The following is a 19,996-nucleotide window of genomic DNA, read 5'->3' as shown; positions in this document are numbered from 1 at the left end:
AGAGAGGTGTGAGTCAGTGGACAAATGGCCACATAAACACTACTTGAGGCTCCAGACTGAGAATTTCCTGGGAATCATAACTCTCTAACAATCCTTCCTTCTCTGCAGCAGAACCATGTTTTAGTGGAACTGCTTATGTTTTTCACATTCTTGAATATGGATACAAAACGTGCTTTTTTACATAGTCCTACTTTTTTTTTCATAAAAAGAGGAAATAAATGCATCGAAGCAAAAACATAGAAAATCCTTAGTCTGCATTACAGCTGATAGTGGGACAGAAACCAAAATACTAAACATTCTTTGGAGAAATCATGGTTGTGGTTCAGTGTGCATACAGCTGGTGTTTGTACAGCCAAAGTCAGTTTTCACTGTGTATTTTAACTGATTATATATTAATACACAATGCTTTTTTATGACAATACAGTAAAACTAATCATGTATTCATTTTTCTACTTTCTTTTTTAACCCTGTTTTATGCTAAATTTTCACTTTTTTACTATGTGTATCAAATGCTCTGATGAACCATGGCTGGACAATTTTTATTGACAGGAACTCTGCTTGACAATCTTGTTAAGCGAAACACCAGGAGGGGGAAATATTTTGACAATGTAGGAAAAGACGTGAGTCGCTCATCCTACTTGTTTAACTGGTACTTACTTACTTACTTACTGGTAAAAAATATTTGATGGGAGATTTGATTGATGTGCTGCTCTGACTTAACCAACACTGTATTTGTTTTGTTTGTCTCATGTAAAGTGTGCAGTATGTTGCTGTTAAACTGCATTACAGAGAAGCTTGGCGACAAATGTGCTGCTGTGCATTTGATAGCTTTTTAGTGGAATAATTCCCAGCATCTGAGGAGAGATTCAGTCAAGAATAAGCACAACTTTTAAGCGCTTTTAAGAGCTAAATAGTGTTGAGGAATCAGAAAGTAGTGATGATTAAAGAGGAAGATTAAGTGAGAAAAAGGGAGCGATTAAAAACCCCTGCTTTATTAATTTGCTGTGTATCATGTGCAGAATTTGAACATACAGCATTTGTCTCTTAGGCTCTCTCCCCCATCACTGCTGCTGCATACTTTGCCTGCTCTTGTTTTCAAGTTTTTTAAATTTTTTTTATTGTTTTAGAAGAAGTTAAAACTCTAAAGCTGCATACAGGTGAAATTAAGGAAACATGTAGTGATATTTCTCTTTTTTTTGTCATATGCACATTTCTTTGAATAAACCTTCGATTTTGCTTCTTAGACACACATGTATGTGGTCTAGCAGCTGCTGCTTTGGCGTGCAGTATAAACACAGGGAGAGAAATATGTACTACAAATGGGTGTGTGTGTGTGTGTATACTTCTGTAGGTGCGTACAAAAGACAGACAGAGAACAATATAATACCAATATTATTATTTATTACAAAATATTGCTCAAAAGCAGGGCCAGCCTTCAACATGAGGACATTCCTCTTAAATTTAATTAGATAAATAAACTTTCAAATAGCTTGTTTTGACATCCGTATTCCTAATATGAATACATTTTGCATAAAAAAATTAAAACAGTATTAGAAAATGACAAATTATATACAATTAAATATATTTAGCAAATCCTTCACTGTGCATTTATAGCAATTGCCACTCTCTCTCTCTCTCTCTCACACACACACACACGCACACACACAAAGAGCCTACAACAATGCCAAATGTTCATTTAAAAAATGAAATGCCTGAGTGCAAGTGGTCACTTTCTGCCACAGCTTCATTTTGTGGGATACATGATTCCTTCTGTGAATTTGGGAAGCTGTGTCATTTCTGCGATCCATTGGTTGTAGTTGCTGACTTGCGTGTAAACACCTGGTTTGTTCCGCAGGGCGCAGCCTTCACCCCAGCTCACTACTCCGAAGAGAAACATCCGGCCAGCAGCTTCACAAACCAACGGACCACCAGAGTCACCCTGTGAGGAGAGGACACACCTGTCAGTCAGTGTCTACAGCATGAAGAAGCATCACATCATCCAGGTATTTAGTATGTTTTAAGTTTGGTAATGTAATAATCATCTCAGATATCTATTTAAACATCAATAATTACTTCACAGAAAAATCTCAAACACATTGATGTAAAGAATAAAATAAGAAACATTTAAAAATGTTAAAAAGTGAAAAAGATCTGTTTTTGTCAAAACACTGAAACATTAAATTAAGACTTAGACTAAGATGTGCATAAATAAACAAAACATACATGAAGTTTTCAACATGAGGATATGCAGGGTAAATTTACTGAGCTTAAGGCACATGAGCAAGATTACAAGATCCTTTCAGTTCTTCTTTTTGCACGTCTGTTTGTCAGGCAATATTCACAATTTGAAAGAAAGAATCTTTTTCACTTTAGGTTTGTACTCTGGCCACTTTTTTATTCACATATTCATTCATACTATTGCTCACCTTGCAGGCATCAGTGCTCCAGTCAGGGCTCCCAGCACAAAACATGTTCTCAGTGATCTGATTGCTATTGTAAAATTTTCTCCTGCAGACAGTCTGGGAGATGAGATTCACCTCGGCCTGTTTCAGTACCTGTGAGAACCGCCACGCTGCTGCAAACAACAGGATATCAGTTAGAATCACTCAAATGGTGGAAAGTTCAGTGATGAATCTGTAGGTTAAAGGTTTTGCAGTTCATACCATATCTCTCCTGCCCGTATCCTGCGATGCTGCAGTGAAATCCTGCAGGAAGCTGAGTGTGAGATGGAGGAAGACAAACTGTCCGTGCAGACGGTGATTGCACCGCACATCTTCCATCTCCAGATCTGATCTTCAGCAGTGCTGAAATGTAAAAAGACAGTAATGAGTCCGGCTCACAGATTACTCATACAACTAGTTCTTTTTCTCACTCTTCTACACACCTATGTCATTGTTGAAGTTGTCGTCGTTGTAGTTTTGATGGACGATCAGTTTTTCCACTGTGAAATCCTGTTCTCTGGTGTGATCGGTCTCATTGGTGGCGCTCTTCCCCAGGTACACAGACAGCTTGATGTTAGTCCCCTCACTGCACAAAAACCAAACACCCTCATGATTAACACACACAAATAGAAATGTGCAAACACATGACCTAACCTCATGAGTCACGTTGCTATTATAGTGTGAGAACAGCAGTAGAGGAAATGATAGTGTGCAGTGTTTTGACTCACCCATCAGGGAAGCAGTGTGCAGCACTGAGTACCCAGCATGGTGCTATGAGAGAGCCACCACAAAGGAAGCCGCGTTTTGTAAAGATAGAAGCGACCCATGGGTGCGACTCTATGGGTGTGAAAGAACCACCCACAATTTTATGCCTCTTGCGCTCGGACTTCTCACCGCATGTCAGCTCTGCAGGAACAAACAGGAAGAGTCAGTGGGTGTTAATAACTGATATCACAAAATGTCATTGTGAAGAATATTTGAGACGACAAAACTACCTGTATCCACAGCTTGGGGAGGTTTGACTGTTGATGGTGAACCTGTATGGAAACACAAACAGATTTCATGAGAAAAGACCAAATCAAGATATTTCAATGATTTTTAAATCATTAGTTTCAGTCTTACATTTGGGAATATTGCAGGATTCTCTCCTGATTCTTCCTTCTTTCCGGACATAGCACCATGGCATCTCTTTCTGGTTAGGATTCCTACAATTCAAATGCACAATTTTTAACACACAACATGCTTAACACCTTTCCCTGATACATATAGGTGTCAGATAATCAAAGTATACCTGCAGTAATTGTGGTCGCCAATTCCCTTTGAGGGTCCCCAAAGGTTTTCAAACCTGGACCAGTTGCGACACCTGCGGCCGTGTTCTGATTGGGAAACAGTTCCCCTGTAACCGTTCCCATTGCCAGACAGACACTCTGAAGATCACATCGCAAAGACAGAAGAGAGAAATGATTATATATGGTGACAAACAGTGAATATTAAGAATATATGAATGCATTTTACAGTTAACTTACCTTTGTGAATGACTTGATTGCTTGGTGATCTCTGTTTGGGTCGTCTTCTTGCAAAAGCCTGTGAGGAACACAGCCAGATTTATTAAAGCTTCTGACTCCACTTCCTCTTAAATCCAAAGCTACTTCCTCTTACTGTTGCTTACCTCATTAATGTTGAATATTCCAAGCAGGGTGAGAATGACTAACAGATTCATCTTCACTTTGGGTTTCGCTTCTTCTTACTGGGGATATTTTTTGTCTGAAAATAATTTACAGAAATGGAACAACGCCAAGTGACTTGATGACCTTGTAAGGAGTTAAACTTTGAACACATGACAAGATGCACATGTGTGACTACTGAACACACATTCTTTGTCTGCGTTGAAGTGTGCTCATCTAGTATACAGTGTTTCATCACATTAGCCTTGATTGCGTACATTGTGTACATTTGTTGCTGTGAAGGTTTTAAAGTAAGAGCAGTAGATAGAGCATGCTCACTGTCTGTACTATAAGAAACAATGCTATCCATATCTGTACAGTAAGGGTACTATTAGTATCAGTGCAGACTAGATGATTACGGCATGGCATGAGAACATTATTACATCACTCTACTTTTGCATACAGTTATTGACCTGATAGTAACACAAGAAAATAATTGCATAGTTAAAGCTGTGCACAGTTTCTGTCACCAAACACTTCCGTGTTGTAGCATAAAATGATCAGTCTGGGATTTCCTTCATTATTATGGAGTAGACAAAGACCCCCCACACAGTCAAATTTAATGTCTCATTTTCTGAAGCTTACCTTTCAGTCCAAACTTGTAATCCTGATGATGGTCTTTGTTCGGTTCTTTGGTCTCTGTCTCCTTTGACCTGTGTTGTGAGAGGTTTGAGACTCACACTGTTAGTTGTTCTGGTGTGGCAGTGATAATCCTCCCTGTGTTACCTCCCATTTAAAAACACAGAGGCAACAAGTGGGAGGGGTTTGTCAGAAAATCTGAAAACATAACTGGCTCAGCATAATGTCAGCAGGATTTGTCATGTCCGGTCACAGACATAACTACCATACTGGCCCCAACCACCGATCCTCCCCCACTTCAACAACTGCACTACAGTAACAAATATCCACCCAAAATTGGTAATGAGTAAACTGAAACCGGATGTTGCTGTGAGTGCAGATGAACACATATGTCCATTCAAAGCCTAAGCAAAAGTTTTAACACTCATAAGTAATTCAACCAAAGGACGGCCAATTACCATTCACTTAATTAGATCCTTTTACATTTAACAACCGCTGAATAGATTTTATTACAAGTCACAGATAGACTGCAGATTTTTCTCACTGATACAAAGTTCATACAGCTTATCATGACAAGAGCAGATTGGAGAAGTGCTCTGTATTATTTGAAGGCTGTGTAGTTAGGAGGGATTTTATTGCAATGTTTATTGCTGATTATAACTAGTACTGTATCTCTTTTATTTTCAGATTGCGTGTGTAATTATGTACAGTACCAAACAAAAGTTTGGACACATCTTCTCATGAGTTCCCTTGAGTGTGTCCAAACTTTTGACAGGTACTGTATGTATCTGCAACACTGTACAGAAATTTTAGGCACTAAAAGTAAAGTGAAAAAATTACAAATATTATATATATATATATATATATATATGAATAGTTTGTATTTACCAATTAAATATCATATATTGAGTAAACCTGAGAAGAGACCTGAATCAAATCAATATTTGGTGTGAGCAGCTTTGTCTTTAAAACAGTGCCAGTTCTTCGTAATAAACCTGCACATGGTTTTTCGGATACTTGGCAGGTCATTTGTTCTTGCATCTTGGAGAAGCTGTCACAGTTCTTCTGTGGATTTCAGCATCTCATCTACTGTGTCTTCATGTAATCCCAGATCTAAACATCTATAGGGCATAACACTTTTTCAAAGTGCTGTATGTGCATTATACAAAACTATGTATGTCATGTTATCTCAATATTGTTTGAACTAAATAACAACGAGAATGTTTTGTAGTTTCCTTTTTCTTGTGGGCCACTAACGGGGATGCTAATACAGGAAATGTAATTTTAAACATTACACATACAAACAATAAGGCCAGGAACTGAACACAGCTGCAAATCATCACATATTAAACACAAGTAACACACTTATGTTTCAAAGTTTTTTTTTATGTAAAAAGACCATAAAAGCAAATACTAAATAAAAATTAGACCAAGTGATGTCACTTCTATTGGACCTCATACTGCGTCAACATTGTCTTGATTTATCTGCTGACTACCACCACAAACAATTGCATCATTAACTAATCAAAATATCACGTATTCCTAAAACTTCCTGAGAAGATGATGATTTTATCTTATGAGGTTGTCTCACCAACTTACTTAGTCAGAGCAGCAAATTTTTATATGTATGTAAACAGTGAGTAACTTCCCCCAAAACAATAAGCATTGTTTAGACTTTCGGGGCTTTCTTGAATGAGCTGCCAACAAGCGATGCCTGATGAATAACGCTGACGTCTGTTTGAGTCACATTTCCTTCTCTTTGATGAGGGACAATACTTGTGTGAGACCTCAGATATCTGGGGTGTAAGAAGGAAATAAATCATTACAACATGACTTTGGCCAGGTCAGGAAGCTTGAAACAAGTTAACACTTAAAACATTCATGTCATTAATGTATTGACTCCTATTGTAGTCTTCGAAGTGTTAACTTTGATGTCTACTTTAAGCCACTCTCAGGTGTTCCACCAAAAGAAGAACAATGAATTATACAGAAATGACCAGAATATTTGTGGTTGAAGCCATCTGCAACCTAAAGTGTTTCATTTTGTCATTTTTGGCTCTTCTTCTTCCTCCCTTTGTCCAGTCTGCTGTCCTTTTCTGACATTTAACTCTCTACCCCATGATTCATTTTTAAATCGGATGTCTTGCACCTGAACTACTGTAGGTTAAAAGGAAGTATAACTATGAGTACTCTCAGCATGCTCATTAAAAGGTCAGCAGCCCACATTTAGAGAGGGCCACTGCAGTGTTTAATTTCAGCAAACTTTGATAATCTTTAAAGTGCTTTTTTTGTTGTGTCTCTTGTTTTAAGTTGTTCAAATTGTATGTGTTCATATACGTAGTTTCTATGCATGTTGCCTTCTCCTATAACAGTATGACAATTGACATGTAGGAGCTTTGTGGGAGCTGGTTCACAGGAAGCCATTGACATTGTTGAAGAAATTTACTCAAGTCCTTGTTCAAAGTTTGCTGTGGTGTTGGATGTTTATTGATATCCCGGGATATCGGTGAGCACACTGACACAGAGTGGGTCTGAGACAGTGGACTGACCCAGAGCAAATGAAATGGAGGCATTTTATATAGTAAGACCAAGGCAGTGATCAGCAAAGAAACACAAGGCAGGAAGGGAGAGCATTTGCATTCAGACCTTACAGTGTGACACAGAGACAAGATCAAATGATAACTTGGTGGGCAGAGGTGGTTCTTAGGTGGACAGTTGACAATGTTAACTGCAAGTCACAACAGGATGAGGGTCTACATTCAGACGTAAGCCATAGATGGAATCATCAGGGGGCAGTAATGATCAAGGGCTGTTACGTCATTAGCCCAAGGTGTTGTAAGTTAAAAAAAAAGAAAAAAAAGGTGTAATTTCCCTGCAAGTGTGTGTGCCCACATCCTAGGAAATAAATCTACTAATTTTGATTACATCACATCTCTTGGCGTGCAATTCGTCTTCAACATTGACACCAGTGCTGTGAAAAAAGGAAACACTAGCCACCGAAACAACACAGGAAAGTCGAGTATGACTCAATCTGATATTGAATTAGAATTGACTTCTCCGACTTGCTTGATATTTTGATTAAACTAGGAACTATTCTGTCCAAGTCACTAAACTCCGATTTTGATGATTTTTCAATGATTTTGTAATTCTGGATTCTGATCATTAGAACTTGAAGCTGTGTGCAAAACATCTCAATCCCAAAACCGTATAGAGAAATTTCAACTGACTTATTGTTCCTTTATCTAAAGTACTAAACACGTATAATCTGAAATTAAGACAGATAATCACACTTCACACTTCAAGCTATTCACTTTTCTCACAGACCTAGTTTTACTCAACAGTGTGATGGGGATTTCAGGCACGTGTATTCAGCTTCTCTATTCAATCATGAGATACGTGTCTGCTTCTCCTTTCCCACACACTGAGAAAATATAGACGTCCTTTCAATTAAACTGCAACACTTGCAACACAATTTTAGGAACTACTTCAACTATTGTGGTTTTATATAGATGATTTATAGATGTTTTCTTCTTACTTCTTGTTCTTACTTGTTTATACTTCTTTATAGTCTACAGACACAAACAAATGTGCTACCAAAAATGAAGAAGGAACATTTTGATAGCATTTGAATACCAATATTTGATATAACTTGTCTAACACTTGCTAAGCAAAGAACCAGTTGAGTCATGATTTTTAAAGATGTTTTATATTCCTCTGAAATTTGTTACTTCACAAACATACTCTGTTTCACACAGATGGGAACAAAACACAAAAAAACCACAGACAGTTGCAATTTATTTTGTTTCATTACCAACATCAGGAGCAATAGCTCAGCCTTTAATCATAGTTTTAACCACGTCTTCATATTTCCTAACTCACATTCCTTTCAGCTTACTGTGAGCTCATCTACTTCTCTGGTAAATTGAGAAATTATGAGCTCCCCCTTCAACTGACTGCATTTTATTTTATTGTTTTAATCTCAGTTAAAAATTAGAAATTGAAATATAACTTTGTTTCATCCAACTGTGAAAGGTCATCTGATTTCATTAAATGTTTCATGCATCACCATGAACAGCCTCATTATTTCATCAGTGGTAATTCTTATACATAGGCTATATAGCTTATACACAGACTGGAACCAAATCAAACCTCTTGTTCCTCAAACTGAAACTGTAGAAAAATAGCTTTGCACCCGAGTAGTTAACACATGTGGAACAACTGCTCATTTTAATTTGTGTTTTTTTCTTTTGGTATTGAAATTAGTCATGTTTTTCAACTGCTAGTTGGAAACCCTTCTACAATAATGTGAACAATTAATAATAGTGATATTGTAATCTCTACAACATGCACAAATGTCCCTCCAACTTAAAGCCTTGTTTTGTGATCATGTAATTAAAGGCTAATGTCAGGTCACAGGATTTAAAATTTAGCCAATTGTTAACACTGATTGTAGAGAAACAGATTTCACATACTATTTTCTTATATATAGTTTGAATGCACTTGTAATTGCTGTCTCTAATGTGGAACGTTGAAATCTGTGTATTTATTAGGACAGGACTGAAGCTGTGCATATGGCACCATCTAGTGAACAAATGAGGACCCTATCATAGTTTTGGGGGAATATTTATTCTTGCTGGGGAAAAAAAAGAAATAGTAGGCAGATCTTGATCCCCTACTTCTAATTTCATATTTATATTATAAATATGTTAAATCCATCAATTGTCCCTCTGTCTTGTGGTTTGGGTGTGGACAAGATGGGAAATCCCCCAACAGAGGGAGCTTTGCCTCCATGTGTCCTCTGAGAGTGACATACGCATGCGCAGATGGCTGCCTGTCAGTTTATACACTTTCACTTTGCGCAGATATTAAGGCTCCTGTAGGTGTGTGTTTTCACAACAAAACTACAACAAAAACAGCACAAACGCGTCTTTAAAGCAGTGCTTGATGGATTGGAAAGGCTAAAAGTTGAATTTCGCCGGTTCACGTGTAAGTGTTACCTATAAACACGAAGAAAAAGGACTGTAAACAACACGGTTAGCTAACTTTGAACGCAACAATGATCTGACATTAAGACATGACAGTCACCTCCAAACTCTGACCTCCTGGACAGGTGAGTGTATCTGATGTTTGAGGACCTGTGTGTTTGTTTTTGTCGACTTAAGCAAGTTATCTGGCTTCAGGAAACTGAAATTGGCTCTCCTAAAAAAGCAACTGGGTTTAAGCATCTCTTTGTCAAGCTACTGACTGTATTGGCAAAATGCATAACCTCAGATAGCATTCAATATGATAAAAGGTGAATTTAAACGGTAGATCCCTGTAGAAAAATGAGGTAACTGTAGCAGTAAAATGTTATATTTAACAGTACTATCTCTATGTGCACCACTGGAATATAAAAAAGTCTTAAAGTAGAATAACATAATAATAAGGTGCTAAACTTACCTTTAAACTAGTGTTAAGTGAATTGAGGACTAAATTACTGGCTAATGGTAGTATTACTACTGCACATAAATATAAAGCAGTACTAAATATTTACTCATGTGGATGCAGAAGAATGCTACATGTAGTGGAAATGCATGATTTAAAGGGTTTTAAAAAAAATATAAACAGCTGTACGTACATATTTTGGCAATGACAAACTCTTTGTTATTTTTGGATCTACCTCAGCAAACTACCTCTGACCCAACAGCAGACCTCACATTATGGAGCGGACAGCACTCAAACAGAGCCAGCTGTGTGGTTCATGGGAGATGAAAGAGAGACTTGGGATGGGAGGCTTTGGGCACGTCTACCTGTACCAACACCTTGTAAGTGCTGTCATGTATCTATAGATGTATACTCAGGAGAACATAAACCCCAGACTGTGTCTTTGGCTTAGTTTTACTTCTGACCTGTGTTTGGGGCAGGAGTCCGGAGAGAAGATAGCTGTGAAACTTTGCCGCCTAGAGCTGAACTCCAAGAACAGAGATCGCTGGAGCAGAGAGATCCAGATCATGAAAAAGTGAGTGTTGATCGGAAAGTAGCACAAGAATTCTTGAATAATTGACCACTTCTCTCCTTGTCAAACCACCACCAAATCTCTGGCTTTCTTTCTTTTACAGGCTGAACCATGTAAATGTTGTTCAGGCGAGAGAAGTTCCGGAGGAGTTGATTTCGATTGCTTTAAATGACCTACCTCTGCTGGCCATGGAGCACTGCTCCAGAGGAGACCTACGCAAGGTACCAACTGGGTGTTCCATGAAGACGACAAACCATTAATCGTGTTTTTTTTATAAAATACAGTATTCACCTCTGTCGCTGTTCCTCTTTATTTAGGTTTTGAATAAACCAGAAAACTGTTGTGGGCTAAAGGAGAGTGAAGTCCTCTCACTGCTTGGTGACATTGGTAATATTCCTCAACATTTACTCTGATTAAAAGCTGCTGTTTTCACAGTTAATGCATAACCTGTATGTACACAGGCTCTGGTATCCAGTATCTCCATGAAAATAAAATCATCCACAGAGACCTAAAGCCGGAGAACATAGTTCTGCAGGAGATTGGTGGAAAGGTGAACTAATTTCCTCTTGTACTTACACACATGCAGCTTTTGTGATCCGCCTTTTTGCCCTGCTCTCACTCCAAAACTATGTTTTCCCCCAGCTTGTCCACAAAATTATTGATCTGGGTTATGCAAAAGACTTGGACCAGGGCAGTCTCTGTACATCCTTTGTTGGAACTCTCCAGTATCTGGTAAGTGTTTCAGTAGTATTTCATTTCATTACAAATTTCAATACATATCATTCAGTGAGCTCTGTTTTAAACATCTCTATTTATGTGTGCCAGGCTCCAGAGCTGTTTGAAAGTAAACCCTACACTGTAACTGTGGACTACTGGAGCTTTGGGACAGTGATCTTTGAATGCACTTGTGGCTTTCGTCCCTTTTTACACCATATGCAGCCTGTACAGTGGTGAGTCAGCTGTGGCATCAGCATTTTTCCTTTCAAAACTGACAGGATACAGTACATCAGGATACAAAACATAACTTTCAGAGTAGACCCTGTGTAAGCACACATGGGAGTTTTAACATTTCTTCATTGTTTTATATTTATACAAAGAATGCACACATAAAAAAATACAAATTACAGTGAGAAAATGTAGTGATCATACAATATTTTATCAAATGATTGCAAAAATATACAGAAAACATCATGATCTCAATGGGAATATTATAATGTTACCACAAGACATAAAAATGCCTTATTAACTTACAATAAATAAATTATTAAAAAGTTTAGATTCACTTTAAACTGGGAATACTTTCAATTCAGGCAGTGATATTAACTCAAAATTGCAGTAAATCTGCAAAAAAAAATATGAGTGATAGCATCTCTTAAGTTTCCAGCGTCTGGAGTCTTTTTTATCCTAAATTTCTTTTGGGAAAAATTCATATTTTGCAATTTGCAGATTTCTTTTTCAGACTCTTTTACTCTTTGCATGTTTGGCTGCTTTTGTAGGACAAGCAAAGTGAAGAACAAAGGTCCCAAAGACATCATGGCAGTAGAGGACATGAATGGAGAAGTCAGATTCTCACCACATCTTCCATATCCCAACAATCTCAGCAGGTAGATAAAAAAAATAAAATGTCTTAACTTCCCCAAAGTCAAGCATCCTTTATTCTACCTGCATCTAACGTGGGGTACTCTCTCTCTCTCTCTCTCTCTCTCTCTCTCTCTCTCTCTCTCTCTCTCTCTCTCTCTCTCTCTCTCTCTCTCTCGCTGTGTGTGTGTGTGTGTGTGTGTGTGTGTGTGTGTGTCTGTGTGTGTGTGCATATAGGCCGCTGCTGGAGCCAGTTGAGTCTCTTTTACAGATGCTGTTACTGTGGGACCCTGCAACACGTGGTGGAGGGTTGGATCCTGATACTAACAAACCACACTGCTACACTGCTCTGCAGAATATCCTCAACATGAAGGTCAATAATATGAACCTTGTCTGTATTTACACCAATTTGAACTAAATTTTATTGAGTTCTTTCATAGATGCTATGAGATTCGATGACAGTAATGCAAAGTAAACCTTGTGCTGTGCAAATTTTTACTTCTACCAGGTGATCCATGTGTTGGACATGACATCAGCCCAGCTACACTCCTTGGTGCTGGGTGCTGAGGAGAGCTTACACTCCCTGCAGCTACGTCTGGAGATACACACTCAGTCACACATCTCCCCGCTGAGTCAGGAACTGCTGTTAGAGACGGGAATCTCCCTCGATCCACGCAGACCGCCTGCGCACTGTCTGCCAGATGGATTGGTATGTGACACACACACACACACACACATCTAATGTCAAACCAACTCAGCCACATGTATACACACAGTAGTCAACAATGGGAACTACTGTGTCACACTGTGCTTGTTTCTAGTACAACCCCATTTCCAATGAAGTTGGGACGTTGTGTAAAACGTAAATGAAAACAGAATAAAATGATTTGTAAATCCTTTTCAACCTATATTCAGTTGAATACACTACAAAGACAAGATATTTAATGTTCAAACTGATAAACTGTGTTGTTTTTTTTCAAATATTCACTCATTTTGAATTTGATGCCTGCAACATGTTCCAAAAAAGCTGGGACAGGGGCAACAAAAGACTGGGGCCCCGTTTATACGTACCCGGTTATTTTTTAAAAACGGAGACATTAACCATCGTTTGCACCCTCCGTTTAGACACAAATGGGGAATTCGCCCCTGAAAACCATGCTTTTTAAAATCTCTGGCCAGAGTGGAGATTTTGGAAAACTCTGTTTGCACGTTTTCATGTAAACAAAGAAAAACGGAGATTTGGGGAGCCGACAGCAGATTGTGAGACGAAAACTGCTCCTGGGTTAAATGCGACATTGTTTACAATCTACAGTCTATGTTTACAATCTATGGTGATCATGGATGCATGCAGAATAGCAGTCACATTTATGCTGGTGCAATCCCTTTTGTATTTGTTTACATTTGCAAATACAAGTCCTGTACTATGTGGAGGAATGAAGTGACGTTGTTGTTGTTGCTATGCGGGATTCTGATTGGCTAACGTGGGCTTGTGCTGCTCTTGACGGCATATATACACTTTTCTGAAAACGGACTGGTGTGCACGCAGTTCTTTTTTTGTAAACGGAGAGGATGAAATGTCCTTTTATGAAAATAGCGGGGCACGTGTAAACGTAGTCTGGGAAAGTTGAGGAGGAGTTTGGAACATTCCACAGGTGAACAGGTTAATTAGAAACAGGTGAGTGTCATGATTGGGTATAAAAGAAGCATCCCCGAAAGACTCAGTCATTCACAAGCAAGGATGGGGTGAGGTTCACCACTTTGTGAACAACTGCATTAGCAAATAGCCCAACAGTTTAAGAACAACGTTTCTCAACGTACAATTGCAAGGAATTTAGGGATTTCATCATCTACGGTCCATAACATCATCAAAAGATCCAGAGAATCCGGAGAAATATCTGCATGTAAGCGGCAAGGCCGAAAACCAACACAAGCAAACACCTTCCAAAAAAGCTGGGACAGGGGCATGTTTACCACTGTGTTACATTACCTTTCCTTTTAACAACACTCAACAAGCGTTTGGGAACTGAGGACACTAATTGTTGAAGCTTTGTAGGTGGAATTCTTTCCCATTCTTGCTTGATGTACAACTTCAGTTGAAAAGGATTTACAAATCATTGTATTCTGTTTTTATTTATGTTTTACACAACGTCCCAACTTCATTGGAATTGGGGTTGTAGTAGGAATGGCTTGTTAATGTTTTGTAGCAATAAACAGACGGAAGTTTGCAGAGTGTGTGAATGAATGCATGAAATTTTTTTGCTTCCTGTTTGGCTGAACTGGTAGAAAATGTAGCGTCAAATAGCAGCAAATGGTGTGTTGTGAGTTTCCATTCTCAGGCATTGTAGTATGCACAGTGGTATTTGATCTCTGCTTTCAGCGAGGCTGGGACAGTTCCATAGTCTTCCTGCTTGATAAGAGCCTGACCAAGTACTCTGGACCACTGACTGCCAGATCGCTGCCAGACAGTGTCAACTTTATAGGTGAGATAGTTAACACAATAACAAGCTGTAAATTGTGTCCTGAAGTTACTCTTCAATGTCTCTGTGTCTGTTGCAGTCATCAGAATGTAGTTTTGAGAAAAGTTCAATAAAGCCTTGTAGTTATTGATAGTGAATCAAATTTCATCCATCAGTTATGGAAGAGTCTTTGAATTTGATGTCCAAGTAAATGTGGGAATGTGTGCTGTTTTAGTCAGAGAGACCAAGACGCAGCTCCCACTGGCTGCATTAAGGAAGGTGTGGGGAGAGGCAGTCAGCTACATCTGTGGACTGAAAGAGGACTACGTACGTCTGTATCAGGGACAGAGGGCTGCCATGTAAGTGCACACACGCACACATGCACACACACACATATATACATACAGTACATCCATATACTTGTGCGCACACACTACTTAAGTATGTCTATCTCATATTTGTGTAGGCTGAGTTTGCTGCGTTACAACACCAACTTGACGCGGTACAAGAACCTGCTGTTCTCCCAGTCACAGCAGCTCCGAGCCAAACTGGCTTTCTTTAAGACCAGCATCCAGCACGACCTTGAGCAATACACCAAGCAGAGACACACCGGTATCTGTGAGTGGATCTTAATGTGCTGCTATAACACATAACTCCATTTAAAGTCAGAAATACTAAATGACACTGCTGTTGTGGTGTATTCATCTCAAGCTTCAGAAAAACTGCTGAAGACGTGGCAGGAAAATGAAGACAAGGCGAATGGATTTACACAGGTAGGACAAATGTCATAGTCACAAACTTACATTAAATATTTAAAAGCAGTATGTGCTATTAGGGTGTTTGCTACTATAGGTTGCAGATGTCGGGTATCTGGATGAAGAGATAGTGGCTCTACATTCTGAGATTGTGGAGTTGCAGAGGAGCCCGTTTGCGAGGAAACAAGGGGATGTAATGGAGCAGCTGTAAGTATTTCTGTCACAATTATGCAATGATCATTTTAATGACTGTGATATACTGAAACTAATGTAATGTCTCTCTTTTCAGTGAGGAAAAAGCTATAGAACTCTACAAGCAACTGAAAGCTAAATGCAAAAGTTAGTACACATCATCTCATATATAAAATAGTCTAAACAATTTATGTTGGAGAATCTTATAATGCCTGTTGCTATGGATACAGTTCAGTGCTATAAAAATAAATAGTTATTGCTAAGTTCAGACATACAGTTTTAGCCCTGATTTCCTACTAAGTGATTGTTTTTGGAGATTGCTGACAAAAGCCCCCAGAGCAGAGGTAAATTGGCTTTGGCTCGCAGTGTGTGAAGTGTTCAAAGACATGATTGTAGAGCTTGCAGATGCGTCGCAGACACACGAAAGATATCAAGCAGGCTAAATATCTGGTTATGTCGGGGGGCCATGCAACAAGCCTATGAGAGGATAAGAAACAGTCATCAGCTATCAGAATCATATTATAATTATATTTCCAGTGCAAAAAAATATTTATTTACCTCCAACTCTCTGCAGAATCTTCACTGCCTGCATATCCTGATTTATTCTCTCACCCGTATTCTTTTCTTTTTCTTCGTTTTTCACTGCTAATCAGTGCAGTGTTTTTATGACAAAACGTAGCTGGGAGAGCAGATAGACACGTAGTCATGTAGAATGCAAACCACAATGACTTCAAAACACAGAGTTGTGTAGTGTGAGCCGTACAGCAGTCTGACAACTTTGAAAGTCATGTAGTGTGTCCATGATGAAGTAAAAATGTATAGAAGGATTAAGTGATAATCGGCAGTGGTAGTAATAGGAGTTATGTGTTTATTCGTACAGGTCCTGACCCTCCACATGGCTACAGTGACAGCTCAGACATGGTGAAGACTATTCTCCAAACGGTTCAGAACCAGGACAGAGTTCTCAAAGACTTGTACACTCACCTGAGGTAATTTATCCACTCTAAAATAAACAGAGATACTAAACCATGCCAAGTTCAGCATCAGTGAGGTATAATTTTACACTTCCCCCTCTTTCTTTCTGTAGTACAATTCTGGTGTGTAAGCAACGCATCGTTGATTTGTTCCCAAAGTTGGAGAGGGCAGTAGAGAACATAAAAACGGCAGAGGCAGCAGTGATGCAAATGCAAATGAAGAGACAGAAAGAGTTCTGGTACCTCCTCAAGATTGCCTGTGTGAGTATATAATTAGTGGAACAACAGGAAATATTCTTAATTATCAGTAATGCTATAGGAGCGTAATGCACTGCAATAACTTGTTTGGTATGTATATGCATATAATACTGTAACTAATACTGTGTGTTTGGTCGTGTCTTAAGGCGCAGAGCAATTCTCCATCACAGTCTTTAATGCAACGGTCCAGTGACAGGTAAGATCACAGCCACGTTTCACAGAGCTTAATATTAATATTGTATCTGAATAACACTGTTAAAGGAAATATCGACATTATGTGACTGTTTTTCTGATATTAGTGTAGAAGATGTTGGAATGAAGATGGTCTACTCTGTGCAGAATGAGTTGCATAATATCCTAAAACCAGCTGCTGGGTTTTGAATAAATCACGAAACTACCACTAGAGGTCATCCACTGCATGAACCTTTAGTAAAGTAAAACTGGAGTCCTGCTCCTCCTGCTCTCCTAATTTACCATTGACTTGACTATAATACGGAGGCCCCATAGTCCCGAAAGACTTTTTTTGTTTTGTTTGCATGAGCCTAACATAAACACACGCACACACACACACACACACACACACACACACAGTCCATTCAGAGTCTCTGTTCTCTTTTAGTGAAACTGTTGATCAATTACTGGATGAGAATCAACGTTACCTGACTCAGCTAACGTCTCTACTGCAAGACACCACCCAGGAGATGGAGCACAGTGTCATGGTATGATATAAAGGTGTGATGGAGTGTATTAATGCATGGTGTTCCTGGTGTGTCTATGGGTTATCATGTATTGACGTTTTCCTTATAAACATATGTTTGTGTTCAGTATTGACTAGGTCATGCAGGTTCATCTATTAGTGGTTAGATGGGTGAATGGCATAATAATGTTCAGTAGGTACTAGATGGAGAACAGTGAGTTATGAATTACAGTATAAGCAATTTGGAGATGATAAAAATGCTTTTATCTGTTTGTTCTCTCTCCAGGATGAGGACTGGAGCTGGACTCAATATGGAGCAGTGAAAGTCCCAATACAGGAGATTTAGAAACTGACCAAAGACTCAGTGCTATGAGTCAAACATGTTGGAAAGAAGTGCCTTATCAGAGTTACACTATCTCAAAGTCTTTTCGTTCCAAACCGTGTCAATTATGTAATGTTGGATGACAGATTGTCAATTTACAACACAATAGTGTGTGAAACTGAATCATGTGATAAGCTATTCATGATTTAACCAAGGTAAATATTTAAAAATCTATATCCAGTTGTAACCAAAACCTATTTATTTCACAGGTAAATTGATTGGAGTAAAGGATTGCTGCTCATAAACTATGCATAACTGAATGTGAAGAAATCATAAACCGTATGACACTTATATGCTGCCTTTTGTCCCTGCTTTTTATTTACAATTATCAATTGTGCTTTGTCTACTCTATGCAAGTGACAACATGTGTCTGGTCATTAACATTCACACAATGAACCAGATCGTCTGCACACGTACAGGAAACTGATTGTTTAGAAGACCTCACATTCAAAATTATTCTGTCAGCTGCTGAAACTAAAAGCAAAGAGGCTAAATAAAGCCCAACATACAAACCATACACAAAATCATTGATTAACAACCTCATAAAAGCATGTTGTAGAAAGAATGAGAGGCTTACAATCAAATATCACAGCATCAGCCATTTCAACTGAATATTATCTTTCATCTCTATTTAAATGACTAAAAGAGGAAGTATCCTGTCATATGGCCACCATTTCTCAGTAACTGCAGAACTGTAGTATGCAAAGCGTTACAGGATCTGTATCTAATGTTTAACTCACATACTGAGGTCAACTATGAAGGAACATTACAGTTTTTTAAGCTGTACTTTTTATATTTAAAGTGTGGTCTGGACAAACTCATTTCACATTTACAGTATGTGCAGCCAAGCATACAACTGTCTTTTTATTTAAACTTCAGTCTGTTCAGTTTATACATATCATTTTGCTGATTCATTAGAAAATACAGTACGTTTATACTTCCTTACATATCTTGTGCTTGTATTTAGTGTCATTTCACTTCCTTTTTATTTTCAAATGCAAATTATACACATGAATATTAAAACAGGATGTGTTTAGTGCAGTAGTTGTGGTGGTGCCAATGACTTTATTTATTCATCATTTTAACTATCATCCTACCAACAGGTTTGACATACAGGGTCTACTGACTGAGGTACCCCAGGACCTCCACAATAAACTACTGTAAGCAACAACCATCACAGCAAAACGTTACATTATTTCTTCTCAATACATTATTAGTTATGTAATTCATGTCATTGGGGAAAAATATTATTTTAGGAAGGTTACACTTCATTTGCACAAAAAATTTAAGATGCACTTCACTCACTTCACGTGTTCACTTCTTTGTGAGCAGCAAACTGGTTTTAATGGGATATGTTATGACTGTCCATACAGAAATGGAAAAGATCAAACATGCCTTCAACATGATTATCTTACCTTTCATCAACTTTAAGCTTTAATCCTTTCCTACATAAAGTACAAATGCCTACATAATAATAACGACAATAATAATCATAATAATAATAATCATAATAATAATGAGTTTATTTATATACCACCTTTCATATCCTACATAAAATGCAGCTCAAAGTGCTTTACATTTAAAGCAATAAAACGAGCAAACAACTACAGCAAGCTAAAACAAACAAACATTAAAACAACAAGAAGAGGTAAAAGTTCAAATAGATTTAAAAGCTAACACAAAATAAAAACAAGTCTAAAATACAAGAGAAAACACATATGAGCTAAGGTAAAGGTAGGTGTTTAAATGTCCACAGAGGTTGCCCCTTTGATTGCAAACTTTCATTTACTATAGACAACATGACTTAACTTGTCAGTAAGGACGCTGCAGGGCATTTTCTGCACATTTGTCACATTTGAAAACAGGATAAAACATCGCTTTTCTTTCTTGAATTCAACTCGACTTTCAGCTGCACGTGTGTGTGTGTCTGAACACGGATTGGTTCACTCACACCAATAGAAACGA

General features: G+C 38.3%; 2 protein-coding genes and 1 long non-coding RNA gene across 5 annotated transcripts; 1 reads left to right on the top strand and 2 right to left on the bottom strand.

Moving 5' to 3' along the window:
* Positions 1-1,410: 1,410 nt before the first annotated feature.
* plaua (plasminogen activator, urokinase a) lies at positions 1,411-3,764 on the bottom strand. Its single transcript, XM_053333221.1, has 8 exons — positions 3,733-3,764; positions 3,564-3,646; positions 3,437-3,478; positions 3,170-3,347; positions 2,885-3,027; positions 2,664-2,804; positions 2,427-2,575; positions 1,411-1,939 (listed from the first exon to the last, which is right to left on the bottom strand). Exons 2-8 carry the CDS (start codon positions 3,625-3,627, stop codon positions 1,745-1,747), a joined length of 912 nt encoding a protein of 303 aa, XP_053189196.1. The 5' UTR covers positions 3,628-3,646; positions 3,733-3,764; the 3' UTR covers positions 1,411-1,744.
* A 25-nt stretch (positions 3,765-3,789) lies between these two features.
* LOC128373020 (uncharacterized) lies at positions 3,790-4,845 on the bottom strand. Its single transcript, XR_008322926.1, has 4 exons — positions 4,751-4,845; positions 4,111-4,205; positions 3,968-4,025; positions 3,790-3,868 (listed from the first exon to the last, which is right to left on the bottom strand). It is a non-coding gene; the product is annotated as an uncharacterized LOC128373020 (long non-coding RNA).
* A 4,745-nt stretch (positions 4,846-9,590) lies between these two features.
* Positions 9,591-18,370, top strand: LOC128372978 (inhibitor of nuclear factor kappa-B kinase subunit alpha-like). Of its 3 annotated transcripts, none has more exons than XM_053333190.1 (22): positions 9,591-9,854; positions 10,431-10,548; positions 10,648-10,742; positions 10,843-10,960; positions 11,057-11,126; positions 11,201-11,289; positions 11,382-11,471; positions 11,565-11,689; positions 12,236-12,343; positions 12,555-12,690; positions 12,826-13,026; positions 14,695-14,797; positions 15,009-15,132; positions 15,240-15,391; positions 15,485-15,546; positions 15,626-15,735; positions 15,818-15,867; positions 16,601-16,709; positions 16,808-16,955; positions 17,099-17,148; positions 17,572-17,671; positions 17,936-18,370. In XM_053333190.1, exons 2-22 carry the CDS (start codon positions 10,444-10,446, stop codon positions 17,993-17,995), a joined length of 2,205 nt encoding a protein of 734 aa, XP_053189165.1. In that variant the 5' UTR covers positions 9,591-9,854; positions 10,431-10,443; the 3' UTR covers positions 17,996-18,370. The 3 variants fall into 3 exon arrangements, with proteins under 3 accessions (XP_053189165.1, XP_053189166.1, XP_053189164.1); XM_053333191.1 differs by having other exon boundaries at positions 10,409-10,548; positions 10,651-10,742; XM_053333189.1 differs by having other exon boundaries at positions 10,409-10,548.
* Positions 18,371-19,996: the final 1,626 nt, after the last annotated feature.

Source organism: Scomber japonicus, chromosome 14 (assembly GCF_027409825.1).
Source record: "Scomber japonicus isolate fScoJap1 chromosome 14, fScoJap1.pri, whole genome shotgun sequence".
In the NCBI taxonomy this organism is placed as follows: Eukaryota; Metazoa; Chordata; class Actinopteri; order Scombriformes; family Scombridae; genus Scomber; species Scomber japonicus.
This window is presented reverse-complemented; position numbering and strand designations above follow the sequence as displayed.